The sequence below is a fragment of the Oncorhynchus clarkii genome, chromosome 18, assembly GCF_045791955.1.
Source record: "Oncorhynchus clarkii lewisi isolate Uvic-CL-2024 chromosome 18, UVic_Ocla_1.0, whole genome shotgun sequence".
Lineage (NCBI taxonomy): Eukaryota > Metazoa > Chordata > Actinopteri > Salmoniformes > Salmonidae > Oncorhynchus > Oncorhynchus clarkii.
Genome location: NC_092164.1, coordinates 47009180 through 47031039, shown reverse-complemented (window position 1 = coordinate 47031039; position 21860 = coordinate 47009180). Strand labels below are relative to the sequence as shown.

The 21860-nt window shown below is 42.8% G+C and overlaps 1 protein-coding gene across 2 annotated transcripts in view; it reads left to right on the top strand.

Annotated features, from left to right (window-relative positions):
* The window catches only part of LOC139373577 (receptor-type tyrosine-protein phosphatase U-like), a 271750-nt gene that overhangs the window by 102703 nt on the left and 147187 nt on the right, over positions 1–21860 (top strand). For both annotated transcript variants that reach the window (XM_071114246.1, XM_071114245.1), the window contains exon 2: positions 13904–14032. In XM_071114246.1, the coding sequence (XP_070970347.1) occupies positions 13904–14032 (129 nt within the window). The remainder of the gene's footprint in view (positions 1–13903; positions 14033–21860) is intronic.

Sequence of the window (21860 nt, the reverse complement as noted above, 5' to 3'; positions counted from 1 at the left end):
CACTATGTCCCATAATGACAAAGTGAAAACAGGTTTTTAGATTTTTTTGCAAACGTGTTAAAAATAAAAAAAAACAGAAATACCTTATTTACGTAAGTATTCAGACCCTTTGCTATGAGACTCGAAATTGAGCTCAGGTGCATCCTGTTTCCTTTGATTATCCTTGAGATGTTTTTCAAACTTGGTTGGAGTGCACTTATGGTAAATTCAATTGATTGGACATGATTTGGAAAGGCACACACCTGTCTATATAAGGTCCCACAGTTGACAGTGCATGTCAGAGCAAAAACCAAGCCATGAGGTCAAATAAATTGTCCGTTGAGCTCCGAGACCGGATTGTGTCAAAGCTCAGATCTGGGAAGTGTACCAAAAAATTTTTGCTTCATTGAAGGTCCCCAAGAACACAGTGGCCTCCATCATTTTTTTAATGAAAGAAGTTTGGAACCACCAAGACTCTTCCAAGAGCTGGCTGCCCGGCCAAACTGAGCAATCGGGGGAGAATGGCTTTGGTCAGGGAGGTGACCAAGAACCCGATGGTAACTCTGAGAGAGGTCCAGAGTTCCTCTGTGAAGATGGGAGAGCCTTCCAGAAGATCAATCATCTCTGCAGCAGTATACCAATCAGGCCTTAATGTTAGACTGGCCAGACAAAGCCACTCCTCAGTAAAATGCACAAGACAGCCCGCTTGGAGTTTGCCAAAAGCACCTAAAAGACTCTCAGACCATGAGAAACTAGATTCTCTGGTCTGATGAAACCAAGATTGAACTCTTTGTCCTGAATGCCAAGCATCACGCCTGGAGGAAACCTAGCACCATCCCTACGGTGAAGCATATAGGTGGCAGCATCATGCTGTGGGGATGTTGTTCAGTGGCAGGGACTTGGAGACTAGTCAGGATCGAGGGAAAGATGAACAGAGCAAAGTACAGAGAGATTCTTGATGAAAACCTGCTCCAGAGCGCTCAGATTGGGGCAAATGTTCACCTTCCAACAGGACAATGACCCTAAGCACACAGCCAAGACAATGCAGGAGTGGCTTCGGGACAAGTCTCTGAATGTCCTTGAGTGGCCCAGCCAGAGCCCGGACTTGAACCCAATCGAACATCTCTGGAGAGATCTGCAAATAGCTGTGCAGCGGCACTCCCCATCCAACCTGACAGAGCTTGAGAAGATCTGCAGAGAAGAATGGGAGAAACTTCCCAAATGCAGGTGTGCCAAGCTTGTAGCGTCATACCCAAGAAGACTCGAGCTGTGATCGTTGCCGAAGGTGCTTCAACTAAGTAAACGGTCTGAATACTTATGTAAATGTGATTTTTAATTGATTTATTTTTTTAATACATGTGCAAACATTTCTAAACATTTTTTTTGCTTTTTCATTCTGGGGTATTGTGTGTAGATTGATGAGGGGGGGGGAGTAATCAATTTTAAAATAAGGCTGAAATGTAACAAAATGTGAAAAAATTCAAGGGGTCTGAATACTTTCCGAATGCACTGTAGTTACAGCTCTGGAGAAAATTACGAGAACACTGCAAAATTATCAGTTTCTCTGGTTTTACTATTTATAGGTACTTTATGTGTTTGGGTAAAATTAACATTTTTGTTTTATTCTATAAACTATTGACAACATTTATTCCTTATTCCAAATAAAAATATTGTAATTTAGAGCATTACTTTGCAGAAAATGGCAACTGGTCAAAAAAATAAATAATTTGCAGTGTTGTCAGACCTCAAATAATGCAAAGAAAATAAGTTAATATTAATTTCTAAAGAACACAATACTAATGTTTTAACCCAGGAAGAGTTCAGAAATCAATATTTGGTCGAATAACCCTGATTTTCAATCACAGCTTTCATGCGTCTTGGCATGCTCTCCACCAGTCTTTCACATTGATGTTGGGTGACTTTATGCCACTCCTGGCGCAAAAGTTCAAGCAGCTCGGCTTTGTTTGATGGCTTGTGACCATCCATTTTCCTCTTGATCACATTCCAGAGGTTTTCAATGGGGTTCAGGTCTGGAGATTGGGCTGGCCATGACAGGGTCTTGATCTGGTGGTCCTCCATCCACACCTTGATTGACCTGGCTGTGTGGCATGGAGTATTGTCCTGCTGGAAAAAACAATCCTCAGAGGTGGGGAACATTGTCAGAGCAGAAGGAAGCAAGTTTTCTTCCAGGACAACCTTGTACGTGGCTTGATTCATGCGTCCTTCACAAAGACAAACCTGCCCGATTCCAGCCTTTCGATGCACCCCCAGAACATCACCGATCCTCCTCCAAATGTCACAGTGGGTGCGAGACCTGGAGAGGCCTACAAGCCACAGTGTCTCGCAACCACTGTGAAATTTGGTGGAGGATCGGTAGTAAATTGTAAAACCGGAGAAACTGATAATTTTGCAGTGGTCTCTTAATGTTTTCCAGAGGTGCATATATGCAGTATCAGTCAAACGTTTGGACACACCTCTATGATAGAACTGGCTCTCGTGAGGACCACCACAGGAAAGGAAGACCCAGAGTTACATAGTTATCAGCCTCTGAAATTGCAGCACAAATAAACGCTTCACAGAGTTCAAGTAACAGACTCACTGAAGCATGCATGACTGTGTGGTCTCACTCTCCGTAGCCAATGTGAGCCGTACATGCAGAAAGGTGGCTAGACGGATCACCAGGACATTGTCCGCATGCTCGGACCAACTGGCAAGTGTTTTCACTGACATTTTCAATCTCTCCCTGGAACGAGTCTGTAATACCTACAGTTTATCTTTCAAACAGACCACCATAGTCCCTGTGCTCAAGTAAGCGAAGGTAACTCACGTCGGTAGTGCTTTGAAAGGCTGGTCATGTCTCATATCAACATCATCATGTCGGAAACACAAGACACACTTCAATTCGCATACTGCCCGAACATACAGTGAGGGAAAAAAGTATTTGATCCTCTGCTGATTTTGTACGTTTGCCCACTGACAAAGAAATGATCAGTATATAATTTTAATGGTAGGTTTATTTGAATAGTGAGAGACAGAATAACAATAAAAAAATCCAGAAAAACGCATGTCAATTTTTTTTTAATTTTTATAAATTGATTTGCATTTTAATGAGGGAAATAAGTATTTGACCCCCTCTCAATCAGAAAGATTTCTGGCTCCCAGGTGTCTTTTATACAGGTAACGAGCTGAGATTAGGAGCACACTTTTAAAGGGAATGGTCCTAATCTCAGTTTGTTACCTGTATAAAAGACACCTGTTCACAGAAGCAATCAATCAATCAGATTCCTAACTCTCCACCATGGCCAAGACCAGAGAGCTCTCCAAGGATGTCAGGGACAGGATTGTAGACCTACACAAGGCTGGAATGGGCTACAAGACCATTGCCAAGCAGCTTGGTGAGAAGGTGATAACAGTTGGTGCGATTATTCGCAAATGGATGAAACACAAAAGAACTGACAATCTCCCTCGGCCTGGGGCTCTATGCAAGATCTCACCGCGTGGAGTTGCAATGATCATGAGTGTTACGAATCCCTTTTGGCCCGACAGTCTAGGGGGGATGGTAATGAGACCCGTAACATATCTCATGCAAATTATAATTGTGACAAAGTAAGTGTGAACGAAATAACCACGACAACTGAAATAATACCGTCAAACTCAGGGTTTATTTATAAACACACGGTAATGGGGGGAGCAGGAAAAGGGGCTGAGCTGGACCCAAGGAAAGAAACAATAAGTATTCAAAAACATCCCTAAGCTAGACTAGCCTACTTTAACAACAGCTAACTAACTAACCAAAAATACAGTGGGTGGTCCGCCCAGTTCTAACTAGTGTATTTAACAAAGTTCACCTACGGGTAGTGTATGCCCATGGGCGACTTGTCTTGGTTTCCCCTTTTCCCACCAGCAATTAAATACAAACACCATAACCAAAAACAATACTCACAGGTGATGACAAAGTGCTATGGAGGTGCTCAAACAAAAGGAGAGGTTAAGACGCAAAGAGAGAGTGAAACAGAGAGATCTACATACATGGCATTTACAGATAGATTGAGCTACTGAAATCTACGAAGAACCGAGATCTACAAACATGGCATTTACAAAGAGATTGAGCTACTGAAATCTATGAAGAACAGAGATCTACCAACATGGCATTTACAAAGAGATTGTTGACTGATTGGGGAGTGATGATTTTCACCTGTGAGGGGAGACGGAGAGAAAAGAAACACACACAGGATACACACACACACACAGGATAATGGTATCCGTAACAATGAGAGTGGTGAGGAATCAGCCCAGAACTACACGGGAGGATCTTGTCAATGATCTCAAGGCAGCTGGGACCATAGTCACCAAGAAAACAATTGGTAACACACTACGCCGTGAAGGACTGAAATCCTGTTTTCCTACTATTTTCCCTCATTGTATCCATGGATGACACAATCTCAATCACAGGCCACACTTCCCTATCCCACCTAGACAAAAGGAACACCTATGTGAAAATGCTCTTCATTGACTACAGCTCAGCGTTCAACACCATATTGCCCACGAAGCTCATCACTAAGCTAAGGACCCTGGGACTAAACATCTCCCTCTGCAACTGGATCCTGGACTTCCTGACAGGCCGCCCACAGGTGGTAAGGGTAGTCAACCTGACGAAGATCCTTTTTGGATCTTAACATTGTCAATAATTCTGTGAATTGGGAGCTTTAACAGCGTGGGCCTTCGTGTTCTATACTAGTATTCTTCTAGACCAGCACCTATGTTTTTAAGGATGTGCGTATTACCACAAACTTTCCTATAAAGGGTAGGAACCAACACATCTGCCACGCTGATCCTCAACACTGGGGCCCCTCAGGGGTGCGTGCCTCCTGCCTCCTGTACCCCCTGTTCACGCATAACTGCCTGGCCAAGCACAACTCCAACATATCATTAAGTTTGCTGATGACACAGCAGTGGTAGGCCTGATCACCGACAATGATGAGACAGCCTATAGGGAGGTAAGAGGTCTGGCAGTGTGGTGTCAGGACAACAACCTCTCCCTCAATGTGAGCAAGACAAAGGAGCTGATCGTGGATTATAGGAAAAGGAGGGCCGAACAGGCACCATTAACATCAATGGGGCTGAAGTGGAGCGGTTCGAGAGTTTCAAGTTCCGTGGTGTCTATATCACCAACTAACTATCATCAAATCAAATCAAATTGTATTGGTCACTTACACATGGTTAGCAGATGTTAATGCAAGTGTAGAGAAATGCTTGTGCTTCAAGTTTCGACCGTGCAGTAATATCTAACAAGTAATCTAACAATTTCACAACAACTACCTTATACACACAATTTCAGATTCACAATTTTCAAACCATTTCAGTTTGTCCGTGATGTATACGCCGAGGAACTTAAAACTTTCCACCTTCTCCACTACTGTCCCATTGTTGTGGATAGGGGGGGTGCTCCCTCTGCTGTTTCCTGAAGTCCACGATCATCTCCTTTGTTTTGTTGACGTTGAGTGTGAGGTTATTGTCCGGACACCACACTCCGAGGGCTCTCACCTCCTTCCTGTAGGTTGTCGTTGTTGGTTATCAAGCCTATGATGCCATCAATCCACGGTTTCTGGTTGAGGAAGGTTTTAATACTCACCATGGGTACAACATCACCGGTGCACTTGCTAATAAACTCGCTCACCGAATCAGCGTATACATCAATGTTATTGTCTGAGGCTTTCCGGAACATATCCCAGTCCACGTGATCGAAGCAATCTTGAAGCATGGAATCCCATTGGTTGGACCAGCATTGAACAGACCAGAACATGGGCATTTCCTGTTTTGGTTTCTGTCTATAGGCTGGGAGCAACAAAATGGAGTTGTGGTCAGATATTGTCACGTTCTGACAGCCTCAGGATATATGGTTTCCAGTTTACATAGAGTCCAATGAAGTTCTTTCAGGGCCGTCGAGGTGTCTGCTTGTGGGGGGTATACATGGCTGTGATTATAATCGAAGAGAATTCTCTTGGTAGATAATGCGGTCTGCATTTGATTGTAAGGAATTCTAGGTCAGGTGAACAAAAGGACTTGAGTTCCTTTATGTTGTTATGATCACACCACGACTCTTTAATCATAAGGCAACACCCCCGCCCTTCTTCTTACCATAGAGATGTTTGTTTCTGTCGGCGAGATGCATGAAGAAACCGGGTTGGCTGTACCGACTCTGTTAACATATCCCGAGTGGGCCATGTTTCTGTGAAACTGAGAAAGTTGGAAGGCAACCCTTGCTCGAATTTTGTTTACCTTGTTGTCAAGAGACTGGACGTTGGCGAGTAGTATACTCGGGAGCGGTGAGCAATGTGCCCGTCTACGGAGCCTGACCAGAAGACCGCTCCGTCTGCCCCTTCAGCGGGGCCGTTGTTTTGGATCGACTACTGGGATTAAATCCATTGTCCTGGGTGGTGGTCCAAACAGAGGATCCGCTTCGGGAAAGTCGTTTTCCTGGTCATAATGGTGGTAAGTTGACGTTGCTCTTATATCCAATAATTCTTCCCGGCTGTATGTAATAAGACTTATTTCCTGGGGTAAGAAATAATACACACAAAAAAAACAAAATACTGCATAGTTTCCTAAGAACGAGAAGTGAGACGACCATCTCTGTCGGCGCCATGTGTGTGTCGTGGTTCAAACATACCGAGAGTGTCGTGAAGAGGACATGACAACACCTTTTCCCCATCAGGAGACTGAAAAGATTTGGTATGGGTCCCCAGATCCTCAAAAATTCCTACAGCTGCACCATCGAGATCATCTTGACCGGTTGCATCACTGCCTGGTATGGCATCTGACCGTAAGGCGCTACAGAGCGTAGTGGTGCGGCCCAGTACATCACTGGGGCCAAGCTTCCTGACATCCAGGAACCGATATATACTAAACAGTGTCAAAGGAAGGCTAAAAACATTGTCAAAGACACCAGTCACCCAAGTCATAGACTTGCTATCGCACGGCAAGCGGTACCGGACCGTCAAGTCTAGGACGAAAAGGCTCCGTAACAGCTTCTACCCCCAAGACATAAGACTGCTGAGCAATTAATCAAATGGCCCCCCGAACTATTTACATTATAGTTATGTAATTTTCTTATTACATTAAAAAAACATTTTGTTTTTACTCTAGTTTATATAGTGAATATTTCCTTAACTCTATTTATTGAATTGTATTGTTGGTTAAGGGCCTTACACAGTAAGGTCTACCTGTTGTATTCAGCACATGTGACAAATACAATTTTATTTATTTTGAAGTAACAGACACATCTCAACATCAACTGTCCAGAGGAGAATTGCTGCAAAGAAACAACTTCTAAGGACACCAATATTAAGAAGAGACTTGCTCGGGCAAGAAACATGAGCAATGGATGTTAGACCAGTGGAACTCTGTCCTTTGGTCTGATGAGTCCAAATTTGAGATTTTTGGTTCCAACCGCTGTGTCTTTGTGAGACGCAAAGTAGGTGAACGGATGATCTCTGCATGTGTAGTTTCCACCGTGAAGCATAGAGGAGGAGGTGTGACGGTGTGGGGTGATTTACTGGTGACACTGTCAGTGATTTATTTAGAATTCAAGGCACACTTAACCAGCATGGCTACCACAGCATTCTGCAGCGATACGCCATTCCATTCTGGTTTGCGCTTAGTGGGACTATCATTTGTTTTTCTACAGGACAATGACCCAACACACCTGTGTAAGGGCTATTTGACTAAGAAGGAGAGTGATGTAGTACAGTATCAGATGACCTGGCCTCCACAATCACCTGACCTCCACCCAATTGAGATGGTTTGGGATGAGTTGGACCGCAGAGGGAATGAAAAGCAGCCAACAAGTACTCAGGATATGTGGGAACTCCTTCAAGACTTTTGGAAAATCATTCCAGGTGAAGCTGGTTCAGAGAATTAATATATTTTGATTTGTTTAACACTTTTTTGGTTACTACATGATTCCATATGTGTTATTTAATAGTTGTCTTCACTATTATTCTATAATGTAGAAAATAGTTAAAATAAGACAAACATTGAATGAGAAGGTGTGTCCAAACTTTTGACTAGTACTGTATATATCACTTTCTGTCCATCTCATCCTGTCATCTTCCTCCTGTCCTCCACTTTGTCTTCTCATCTTCTCCTCTCCTGCCTTTGATGAGTTGTGTTTGGAAGGTGGCCAGTTTAATACAGCTGGTTAGTTCTATATTTGTCCAAGCTTTCCAGTATATATTGGGCTGAGCTGATTCAGTTGATGGTTATTTTAAGTTTTTCAATAAGCCTACACAATTTGCCTACACAATTTGGCGGGTGCTGAAATGTGAAAGCAATGTGAAAGCAGTGAAAGAGATAGGAATAGCAAATTGGAATTTCATACATTCATGTTTTATTATGTAGTAAAAACAATCTATTTTGTAGGGATTGGATGGTACGTGTGATTCTAGTTGATATGCCACTGTTGGCGTGGAGTTATGTGTCATCAGAGATGGCAGCGGTCGGTGCGTCCTTCAGTCTCTGATCCTGAGGCAGTCATTAAGTTGAAATAACCAATGTCCTTTGAGATGAATCATTCCCGATTGAGTGTTTTAGTTATTCACATTTGTAGTTAGAGTCACATTTGTTTTAACAGGATTATAAGCTGTTGCCAGGAAATAGTGTGTGGGTGGGGGGGTGGGTTAGAGGAAGAGATAAGGAAGCTTCAGGATTTAGTGTTTTATCTACAGGGTCTACAAGCTGGGGATGTTGTTCAACATTTTGCCTCTCGTACCTTTAAATTTCAGAGGCATCTCTCTCTCTCTCTCCCTCCCTCTCTCTCTCTCTCTCTCCATCCCCCCCCCCCCTCTATCTCTCTCTCTCTCTACTACCTCTAAGACATGTCAGCAGCGACAGCTAGGGGCTTAATGAAGTTATTTTGGGCCCTTTCCAGCCATGTGAAAGGTAGCCCCATCAGTGTGTGATTCAATGTTTTCAATCTGTATGTTTACAACCTGATTTGTGTGTGTGTTTGTGTATGTGTGTGTGAGTGTGTGGCCGTGTGCTATCTGTTCAATTAGCTAAAGACTAATGGCTGCCACATGGGGAGAGAATGGCACTTTGGTTGCTGTTGTCTCTGGACAGTTTAAACGTCAGAAAGTGCTCTGCTATCACGGCTCAGGCTAAGACCCAGATGCAGACACAGGAGGCGGATAGTACGAGTCTCAGAGTTTATTACAATACAAGGGGCAGGCAATCGTTAAGTCAAGGAAGGCAAAGAGTCATAATCCAAATCAGAGTCAGGCAGGTACAGGACGGCAGTGAGGATCAGGGTCAGGACATGCAGAAAAGTCAGAACTAGGAAGACTAGAAAAAGCAAAAACTAGAGTACAGGAACACGTTGGTAGGACTTGATGGGACAAGACGAACTGGCAACAAACAGAAAACGCAGGTATAAATAAACATAAGGTAATGGGAGACACCTGGTGGGGGTTGGAAACAATCACAAGACAGGTGAAACAGATCAGGGTGTGACAGCTGCTTCTGGTGTCACGTCACCTATTTCCTTTGTTTTGTCTTTATTTAGTATGGTCAGGGCGTGAGTTGGGGTGGGCAGTCTATGTTAGTTTTTCTATATTTTCTATTTCTGTGTTTGGCCTGATATGGTTCTCAATCAGAGGCAGCTGTCTATCGTTGTCCCTGATTGAGAACCATATTTAGGTAGCCTGTTTTCCATGTGAATGTTTGGGCCACACGGTACTGCTTCGGTTTTCGTTCGTTCACTTTATTGTTTTGTATTTCAGTGTTTAGTTCGTTTCATTAAATATTACATCATGAACACTTACCACGCTGTGCTTTGGTCCTCCTCTCTATCTCCAGACGACATCCGTTACATCTGGTCTGTTTTCTGTTATTAGTAAACACACATTCATAATTTATTCTTACAATCCTTTCCACTGTTAATTTTAGCAAAAATTACAGAAGTTTGTCATTATTTTGTTCATGTGAATATTTAATTGGATTACTCGGCTCAGACACACACACACCTTAGATACATACAAATGCACAAATGACTGTTCTAATTGCATGGGCTAGGCTTTACGTTGCATGAAAAGCTCATTTGGGCACATTGTGTGTGTGTGTAGCAGAAGAGCATAGGAAGGAAGAGTTAATGAGGGAATTCAGTGGAACGTATCTGATGGTGACATTCACTTCCTGAAACCAAGCAAGGCGTCCTCCATGGAGGAGATACTTTTTATAAGGCTAAGCCATGGGTAATGCCTTCCCTCTCCTCCTCCTCTACTTTTCCTCTCCACAGCCTGAGCAGCGGATGGCTAGCACAACAACCAGCAATTAAGCTGCTTACACACCCGGAAACACACAGCTCACTGGCGGATACAGGGAGGAGGGGACTAGGGGAAAAGGGGATGAGGGCAGGGACAGGGAGGAGATTGGGGGGGATATGTGTTAGTCAGTTGGAAGAAAAGGGGGAAAGTAGTCCCCAAATTAGCAGACGCGTCTCCCTTAAAGACCAGAGGAGAAACAGAAACTGTCTTGGTTGTTTATTGCAAAGGGAATGCTTTCTGCCAGGCTACTGTTTCAAACAGGATAAAAGTTAGTTCAAATTAAAAAACAAAACAGACGGGTTTCCCAAACAGAACACAAAGGAGAACAAGGGCGACTGGTGTGTGTGTACGTGTGTTTCGGCCAGCTAGGCGGGATGCCTTTTAAGCAGGGTCTGGCATAGATTCAGAGTGGCTCTTTAACACGAGTCCTGTTCAGTGTTCTGCTCCTGCCAAGGCCTAATATGATCAGTTAGCACGATGGCAGCACGATGGTGTAGCCGGGGACAGCTAGCTTCCTTCCTCCTCTGGGTACATTGACTTCAATACAAATTCTAGGAGGCTCATCGTTCAAACCCCCTTCCATAGACTTATACAGTAATTATGACAACTACCAGAGGAGGTCCTCCAGCCCATCAGTGCTCTTGCAACATGAACTTACATGTCCACCCAATCAAAGGATCAGATAATTAATTTAGTACTGAAAGCATAAGCTACAGCTAGCTTGCACTGCAGAGTATAAAATGTGGCGAGTAGTTGACTCAAAGAGAGAGAAAAACTATAGTTTAACAGTTGTTAATAAATTAATATCTTTGAAAATGAAGGAGAAGCAAGAGAGAAATAGTGTCATTTTTTTCTCTCACTTTTTTTCACCTTCAGTTTCACTTAACGTTACTTAGCTAGCAAATACAGCTAGATAGTTTAGCCTACTGAAACACCCAGCTCAAACAAAATGATCCTATGATAGCTAGCTGGCTGTGACTTCCACTGGAACCTCGTAGAAAGAGGAGGAAGGGAAGCGCTACTAAGGTACACAATAGTACATTTTGGTAGATGGAAGGTGCTCTTTGGTAAAAGGGGTAAATTGGTCATCAAAAAGAAAGGAGGACCAAGGCACTCTTCATATAATTAATTAAAATGCCTTTATTAGTATGGCATGTTCAATAGAAACAAAGTTTTTTTTAAACTGACATGTTTCAGCTGCATGGCCTTCGTCAGGGAGTACAAAAAACAAAAAAAAGGAATACAATGTCCTCTTTTGAACAGCTTTTCCAACTAGCCCTAATTGGAAGAGGGAGTGGTTAATGACATAACTTTAGCTAATATTGTGACAATGATGTAGGTTGTTTGTAGATGTTTCGCTTGGATAATTAGAGTATCATGTAGTAGCCTAAACCGCTGTTACATTGAACTGGGTAAATGGAATATGAATGACAGTCATCCAATATGCTGTAATAGAAGGCCAAAAAGTTTCCTCATCTCAAATGGCACTGACCACCACTGCTGTGCACAATATGTCATGTTATGTATTGTCCATTATTTGGGCATAGTAGATATGCAGCATTTAGTGATTGTGTTTCATGTAGGACCATTGTGTTCTCGGTTATTATGTAGCTGCTGGCTTTAAAGCCTGTGGTTGATATGATTAGAGCTGAGAGAGGGTACTATGAATTGGGATGATGAGCTTGACAGGGTGGTAAAGGTCACCTTCACTCACTGTCTGGCTGAGAGCCCCCCATGCACACACGCACCCTCCCCGCCATCCCCATCAGCTGTGATGGTGCCACGACCTCCCTCCTCTGGCACCACCGCCACCGCCTGTCATCTCAGCCCTATTTCAGTGACCTGTAGCCGGTCTGCTATTTTCACACCACAGGGCTAATGGGGCCAAATGACCATGGCTCTTTCCCAAATGGCACCCTATTCCCTATGAGCCCTGGTCAAAAGTAGTGCACTATATAGGGTGACATTTGGGATGCAGCCCATTGATTCCCCAGGGGAAAATGAACAGGAGGACAAAAGAGGTACACTCAGCCAGACCTGTTCATGGGGCTCCTACACTCAGCCAGGCCCTGTCGCCATGCTGCAATACCACCTAGACTACCACTATTACATGTTATTTGAACAGAAAATATGGCTTTTAGCTGGTCGAAATCTACAGTTTTTTGATGTAGGCATTTAATAGTCTGCCTGTGATGTCATGTGAGTGCCCATAGTGGCAGTGCTGCTGTTGTCCCTCTAATAGAGCTCATTATTCATTGTGTCTTTGAAAACAATTTTCTCTTACACTTCCCAAAGAAAACAGTAAAGCTACGAGGTATGGATTTTCTTTGTCATTTCATTGATCCCCTCAAAAAAGTGGTACCCGAACAAAAACAAACTCAGAAATATTCATTTTTTCAGTTATTTACTGTATGTACACTGCATGACCAAAAGTATGTGGACACCTGCTTGACGAACATCTCATTCCATTATCATGGGCATTCATATGGAGTTGGTCCCCCCTTTGCTGCTATAACAGCCTTCACTCTTCTGGGAAGGCTTTCTGCTAGATGTTGGAACATTGCTGTGGGGACTTGCTTCCATTCAGCCACAAGAGCATTACTGATGTTGGGTGATTAGGCCTGGCTCGCAGTCGGTGTTCCAATTCCTCCCAAAGATGTTCGATGGGGTTGAGGTCAGGGCTCTGTGCAGGCCAGCCAAGTTCTTCCACACCGATCTCAACAAACCATTTCTGTTTGGACCTCACTTTGTGCACAGGGGCCTTGTCATCCCCAAACTGTTGCTACAAAGTTGGAAGCACAGAGTCATCTAGAATCTCATTGTATGCTGTGGCGTTAAGAATTCCCTATACTGGAACTAGAGTCTAGCCCTAACCATGAAAACGAGTCCCAGACCATTATTCCTTCTCCACCAAAATGTACAGTTGGCACTAGGCATTGGGGCAGGTAGCCAGATTAGTCCTTCAGACTGCCTGATGGTGAAGCGTGATTCATCACTCCAGAGAACGCGTTTCCACTGCTCCAGAGTCAACTCTAGCCGATGCTTGGCATTGCGCATGGTGATCTTAGGCTTGTTTGCAGCTGCTCTGCCATGGTAATCCATTTAATAAAGCTCCCGACTAACAGTTCTTGTTCTAACGTTGCTTCCAGAGGCAGTTTGGAACTTGGGAGTGAGTGTTGCAACCAAGGATTTGTATGCCCTACGCATTTCAGCACTCAACGGTCCCGTTCTGGGATCTTTTATGGCCTACCACTTTGCGGCTGAGCTGTTGTTTCCACTTCACTATAACAGCACTTACAGTTGATCGGGGCAGCTCTTCAGTAATGCCAATGTTTGTCTATGGAGATTGAATGGCTGTGTGCTCGATTTTATACACCTATCAGCAACGGATGGGGCTAAAATAGTCGAATGCACAAATTTGAAGGGGTGTCCACATACTTTTGTATATATAGTGTATATTCTTCTAGCTTGAATAGCAGGACAATAGACTTTGACCCACAAAGACTGTTTGAGTTTTAAATTGGTTGAACGCAATGGTAAATTATTTCTTCACTATTGATGCCTTCTAATCACCACTTCCCCTCTCTTTCTTTCCCCTACAGCTGGCTGTACCTTTGACGAGGACTCCAACCCTGGGTTGTGTGAGTACAAGCAGGGACAGGAGGACGACTTTGACTGGCAGCTGATGAGGACATACAACTGGCCACACACCTCCCCAGACCTGCTGCGAGGTAAATCTCAACGCTGTTCCAATGTGGTTTATAACCTTAGGTCTTCATCTTCCTATATTTCTGATTCAATTAATTTAATTTCTGATGTATGTTTTAGCAAAGGATCCCAGAAACTCTATCCCCTTGTCCAAATGCACACTTCACAGTGCCACAGCCATACTCTTTGTTGTGGATTATTGGGACAGTTGGACTATGTTGTTTGGGCCTAGGGCTGTGGCGGTCATGACATTTTGTCAGCTGGTTATTGTCATGCAAAAGACTGCCGGTCTCATGGTAATTGACCATTAATTAACATGAACAACTTTAGCATCTCCAGACCACGTATACAAGCCACATACAAGCTGCTGATGTGTTCCTTTGGAACATCTGCATTTAAAAGTCTAATAAATCAATGTGATATACACCATCACAATAAATCCATTATTTATTTTAGTCATCACAGGAAAAGGAGCAACACCTTCTCACCATTGAAAGTCAGGTCTAAAGTAAAGACTGATTAAGTGCGCATGTAAAGTGGCAATGTTGAGCGTAAAAGTGATCATTTGAAACAGGCCCTATAAGCTAGATTTAGAGTTATTTGGCAGCTTTAGTTGTGAACGATACAAAACATTAGAATGTCTTAGAAATCAAAATATGGGCTGCATGGTGCAACTATTGGCTAAGATGGTGCTCTGTTCCTTGCCTCAGGCTGCACAGCTGTTCTCTCATCAAGTGATCATATTTTCACCCATCAGACTATTCTCAATTTAATCTTGTCTTTACTAATATATCAAATTCGTTTTAGAATGGCCCATTATCAAATGGGCAGGAACAGGGGTAGAGGAAAAAAGGACATGTCATCATATACTCGAATAGCGAATGGAAGCTGCTCGCTTTCCTGAGGGTCCTTTTTTCAATAATGCTAGATAGGCTACTTCGGTTTTACAGCAGAGCTGTGCTTAATATGAGCAGCTACTGAAATAAATATAAGAACACTTATTTCACTTCATGCACCAAGCACTGCTTGAGGAACTGCTCAACAGGTGGAATTCCGCAAAAACTGTATGGCATGGGCTCGCCAACCTTGTTCCTTCACCTACCCAGAGCTTCATTTGGGAAACCAAGTGAAATCTGTTTGGGAAAATCCATAGTAACATGTATTCGCAACAAAACATATTTCACTAAACTGTTGTCAGTCTGTCTGCGTGCTCAATAACTGAATAAAGGAAAGGTAATGTGTCAGCCTATTAATTATGAAAATACAAGAAATGCCTAATTACTAGGCTATTCAAAATCATATATAAATTCACTATCATTGTAAGCTAACTGTGAACCAACAGCAACACTTACATTTGTGGATATACATTTTGGAGCATAATATCATTCTATTTTTATTTAACCTTTATTTAACTTCTTGCTCCTACCTGAGACGCAGATGTCTCATCTAGACACCTGGAAATGCAAATGCGCTACGCTAAATGCTAAATGTACTCGTTAAAACTCAAACGTTCATTAAAACACACATGCAGGGTATTGAATTAAAGCTGCACTCGTTGTGAATCTAGCCAACAAGTCAGATTTTTAAAATGCTTTTCGGCGAAAGCATGAGAAGCTATTATCTGATAGCATGCAACACCCCAATATACCTGAAGGGGACGTAAACAAAAGAATTAGCGTAGCCGGCGCTACACAAAACGCAGAAATAAAATATAAAACATTCATTACCTTTGATGATATTCTTTGTTGGCACTCCTATATGTTCCATAAACATCACAATTGGGTCTTTTTCCCGATTAAATCCGTCCATGTATGCCCAAAATTTTTAAAATTATATAAGTTGCCTATATTCTTTGACAAAACACTTCAACCTACTTTTGTAACCCAACTTTAGGTATTTGTAAACGTTAATAAGCGATCAAATTGATCACTGGGCGATCTGTATTCAATAGCAGCTACTCAAGAAAACGATGTCCTTTGTCTCTCTTCCAAAATCGATTGCTGTATGCTGGACGAAATGAAGGATCTATTTGTCATTACACAAAGGATTTTTGTCAATGAAAATGACGTTTTGGCGACATCGTGTGGAAGTTGTAGGAACTGCAAGCTCCCTGCTATATACAGTGCCTTGCGAAAATATTCAGCCCCCTTGAACTTTGCGACCTTTTGCCACATTTCAGGCTTCAAACATAAAGATATAAAACTGTATTTTTTTGTGAAGAATCAACAACAAGTGGGACACAATCATGAAGTGGAACGACATTTATTGGATATTTCTAACTTTTTTAACAAATCAAAAACTGAAAAATTGGGCGTGCAAAATTATTCAGCCCCTTTACTTTCAGTGCAGCAAACTCTCTCCAGAAGTTCAGTGAGGATCTCTGAATGATCCAATGTTGACCTAAATGACTAATGAAGATAAATACAATCCACCTGTGTGTAATCAAGTCTCCGTATAAATGCACCTGCACTGTGATAGTCTCAGAGGTCCGTTAAAAGCGCAGAGAGCATCATGAAGAACAAGGAACACACCAGGCAGGTCCGAGATACTGTTGTGAAGAAGTTTAAAGCCGGATTTGGATACAAAAAGATTTCCCAAGCTTTGAACATCCCAAGGAGCACTGTGCAAGCAATAATATTGAAATGGAAGGAGTATCAGACCACTGCAAATCTACCAAAGTTTGCCACAAGCCACCTGGGAGACACACCAAACATGTGGAAGAAGGTGCTCTGGTCAGATGAAACCAAAATTGAACTTTTTGGCAACAATGCAAAACGTTATGTTTGGCGTAAAAGCAACACAGCTCATCACCCTGAACACACCCTCCCCACTGTCAAACATGGTGGTGGCAGCATCATGGTTTGGGCCTGCTTTTCTTCAGCAGGGACAGGGAAGATGGTTAAAATTGATGGGAAGATGGATGGAGCCAAATACAGGACCATTCTGGAAGAAAACCTGATGTAGTCTGCAAAAGACCTGAGACTGGGACGGAGATTTGTCTTCCAACAAGACAATGATCCAAAACATAAAGCAAAATCTACAATGGAATGGTTCAAAAATAAACATATCCAGGTGTTAGAATGGCCAAGTCAAAGTCCAGACCTGAATCCAATCGAGAATCTGTGGAAAGAACTGAAAACTGCGGTTCACAAATGCTCTCCATCCAACCTCACTGAGCTCGAGCTGTTTTGCAAGGAGGAATGGGAATAAATGTCAGTCTCTCGATGTGCAAAACTGATAGAGACATACCCCAAGCGACTTACAGCTGTAATTGCAGCAAAAGGTGGCGCTACAAAGTATTAACTTAAGGGGGCTGAATAATTTTGCACGCCCAATTTTTCAGTTTTTGATTTGTTAAAAAGGTTTGAAATATCCAATAAATGTCGTTCCACTTCATGATTGTGTCCCACTTGTTGTTGATTCTTCACAAAAAAATACAGTTTTATATCTTTATGTTTGAAGCCTGAAATGTGGCAAAAGGTCGCAAAGTTCAAGGGGGCCGAATACTTTCGCAAGGCACTGTATTTTTGCTTGCAATAAACAATTCAGAGACTGGCGGATTAATACTTTTCTGTGGTTTTTGTGACCAGGTTTTTCTTGGGATTTCGCTTGCTGTTCACGTTCTGTTATAGTCACAGACATTATTCATATACATGCATATACTATATTCCTGGCATGAGTAGCAGGACGCTGAAATGTTGCACGATTTTTAACAGAATGTTCGAAAAAGTAGGGGGTAGACTGAAGAGGTTTTAACCAGGTAGGCCAGTTGAGAACAAGTTCTCATTTACAACTGCGACCTGGCCAAGATAAAGCAAAGCAGTGCGAAAAAAACAACACCACAGAGTTACACATAAACAAACGTACAATAACACAATAGAATAATCTATGTACAGTGTGCGCTAATGTAGAAGAGTAGGGAGGTAAGGCAATAAATAGGCAATAGAGGCGAAATAATTACAATTTAGCATTAACACTGGAGTGATAGATGTGAAGATGATGATGTGCAAGTAGAGATACTGGGGTGCAAAAGAGCAAGAGGATAAGTAACAATATGGGGGTGTGATAATTGGGTGTGCGATTTACAGATTGGCTGTGTACAGGTACAGTGATCGGTAAACTCCTCTGACAGCTGATGCTTAAAGTTAGAGAAGGAGATATAAGACTTCAACTTCAGTGATTTTTGCAGTTCGTTCCAATCATTGGCAGCAGAGAACTGGAAGGAAAGACGGCCAAAGGTAGTGTTGGCTTTGGGGATGACCAGTGAAATACCTTCTGGAGCGCGTGCTACAGGTGGGTGTTGCTATGGTACCAGTGAGCTGAGATTAAGCGGGGCTTTACGTAGCAGAGACTTATAGATGACCTGGAGCCAGTGGGTTTGGAGACGAATATGTAGTGAGGGCCAGCCAATGAGAGCATACAGGTCGCAGTGGTGGGTAGTATATGGGGATTTGGTTGTGCAGCATGAGGGTATGTTAGGCAGCATGAGTGAAGGAGGCTTTGTTGCGAAATAGTAAGCCGATTCTAGATTTGATTTTATATTGGAGATGCTTAATGTGAGTCTGAAAGGAGAGTTTACAGTCTAAGCAGACACCTAGGTATTTGTAATTGTCAACATATTCTAAGTCAAAACCGTCCAGAGTAGTGATGCTAGTCGGGTGGGAGGGTGCGGGCAGCAATCGGTTGAAGAGCATGCACTTAGTTTTCCTAGCATTTAAAGCAGTTGGAGGCCACGGACGGATTGTTGTATGGCATTGAAGCTCGTTTGGAGGTTTGTTAGCACAGTGTCGAAAGAAGGCCCAGATGTATACAGAATGGCGTCGTCTGCGTAGAGGTAGATCAGAGAATCACCAGCAGCAAGAGCGACATCATTGATATTTACAGAGAAAAGAGTCGGACCGAGAATTGAACCCTGTGTCACCCCCATAGAGACTTCCAGGGGTCCGGACAACAAGCCCTCCAACAGGCCCTCCGTAATCCAGTCCATCCAGTATGCATAATAATACAGTCCACACTCAAAGGTGATTACACGCATTTGTTAACATTTTGAGTATAGGCTAATTTTGTTTCAGGCTTGGATAGTTTAAGGCTTTGATTGAGCCTAATTTAGTATGCTAGCTAGGTTTTGAAACAGGAGGGAAATAGAACTGTTGATTTGAGCCTACTGTAGGTAAGTATGCTATCTGGTTTACTATGTGGTATTACATGTAGCTGTTAGTATGCTATCTGTTGTACTTTTGATTAGAGCCTAAGTTAGTATGATAGATGTTGTACTGTTGATTTGAGCGTACGTTAGTATGCTAGCTAGGTTTTGAAACAACAGGGGGTTGGTGCCACCTTAATTGGAGAGGACGGGCTCATAGTAATGGCTGGAAGGGAATAAATGGAATGGTATCAGACGGATCAAACACATCATTTCCATGGGATCAATGGAAGGGTATCAAATACATCAACAACATGTTTTCCATGTGTTTGATACCATTCCAGTCACTCCATTCCAGCAATTATTATGAGCTGTTCTCCCCTCAGCAGCCTGCTGTGTTTGAATCAGGAAAACAGGAAAACAGGCCCAACATTTCCATTAGCTCAGAGTCAGTTTCCATCATCCCCACACCACCAGGTGGTCTCTCTGCATGTGATCTATCGCTGTGAGTTAGTCATGCTTCAACAGGGGGGCCAAGCCTCGTTCCACACACACACACACACACACACACACACACACACACTTTTGTTTAACTATCTTGTGGGGATCAAAGAACTGATTCCCATTCAAAATCCTATTTTCCCTAAACCTTAACCGTAACCCTAACCTTAACTCCAAACCTAACTTCTAAACCTAACCCCAACCCTAATTCTAACACAAACCCTAATTGTAACCATAAACCAAACAAACCCTAAGCCTAAAATAGCCTTTTTCGTTGTGAAGACTGGTGAAACATCCCCACTTGTCTGTGGACTTCTTGTCCCCAAAAGGATTGTAAAACCAAACACACACACACACACACACACACACACACACACACACACACACACACACACACACACACACATGGCCTTACCATATTACGTGCACATATTTGCTGCAAACACACAATATGCATGTTTATTTAAAGCTTCCTGCCACCGTAGCGGGAAATGGTGTGTATGAGCTTCTCCACGCCTCAGAGAAACTGTCCATGTGCTTGCTCCACATGTTATAATGGGATAGTTGTGTGTGTGTGTGTGTGTAGCGTAGGAAATGGGCCCTGCAGAGCATCCGGATTCTGCATAATGCATCTGCTGTGATATTAAACTGCTGTGTTATTGTTTCCACTGTTTTGGGCACATACACACACCTTTCTCTGCTCCGGAGGCAGAACGGGTTTCGTTAACAAAATCCCTCCGTAGGATTGGCTGATTGGACATGGTTCACTGCTGATTGGGTCACAGTGCTGATTACACTTCCTGGTCTTCCTCAGGGGCCAGTAGTAGTAAAAACACAAACATTTTAATGTTCCTTTTTTATCTCATTTGTATCTTCCGATGGGTTAAATGTGGGATTGAAGTGGAGTCTGTGCTTGTGTGTCTTTAAAACGTTGAAGTGGGTTGCTTCAGTTATGTCTTTGTTCATCATCACAGACACTTTCTCTCTCTGGGATGAGAAATGAAGACTATATGAAATCAACTACTCTGTTGAGGGTTCTCCATGCTAAGTACCTATTGTGGGGGCTACTTGAGGCAGCAGCTAACAACCCACAGCGCACAGGCTAAGATCACTTGATAGACAGACGACATTTTAGACAATTATTCAAGCTGCTTTGTGAGAGTGTATTTATTTATACATTTTGTGTAACAGTTGGTATCCATTTTCGGAATTTAAAAATGTATGTATGTCATTAATTGTGGCCCTTTACTGGTGTTAAAATAACACACATTGTCAAGTGATATTTTTAAAAATGTTTTCTCTGTGAGAAAGTTCAACCCCATTCGTGGTTGGTGTCTTTCATGAAAAGATCTTCAAATATATCAACATATCAACACTGCATCTATAGCCTTAACCATTGGGGATTTGGTTTTTGTGGTACTGTGAATGCTACAGCACATCTCTAACCAAGGGTTTGAATTCCTCCAGAGCCGCTAAAGAGACTCTTATTGAGACAACAGCTTGGTTTATCTACCGGACACTGCTGCAGATTCATAATATTGATCACAGACCTAGAGACCACCAGCACACCAATGACGTGGAAACACTGCAGCGATGGAGAGAGGGAGATAGAGAGAGAACGAGGGGGAGGTAAAGAGAGAGAACGGCCGGAGAGAGAGAAGGGCAGGAACGAGAAAAGGGGTGGGAGAGAGAGAAAAGAGGGAGGGAGACAGGAAGCAAGACTATAGTTGCGGAGTATAGGGGACATTACTGTCCCCTCCATACCCCTCTTCAGAGGCGTCATACCCATTAAAACTGAGGATTTCTGCATCAATTTTTGGGATTAAAATATACAAAATACTGTATACTGAGCAAAAATATAAACGCAACATGCAACAATTTCAATGATTTTACTGAGTTACTGTTCATATATGGAAATCATTCAATTGAAATAAGTTAATTAGGCCCTAATCTATGGATTTCACATTACTGGGCAGGGGCGCAGCCATGGGCGGGCCTGCGAGGGCATAGACCCACCCACATAGGAGCCAGGCCCAGCCAATCAGACTTCTTTTTTTCTCCACAAAGGGCTTTATTGCAGACAGAAATACTCCTCAGTTTCATCAGCTGTCCGGGTGGCTAGTCTCAGACGATCCCACAGGTGAAGAAGCCGGATGTGGAGGTCCTGGGCTGGCTTGGTTGCACCTGGTCTGCAGTTGTGAGGCTGG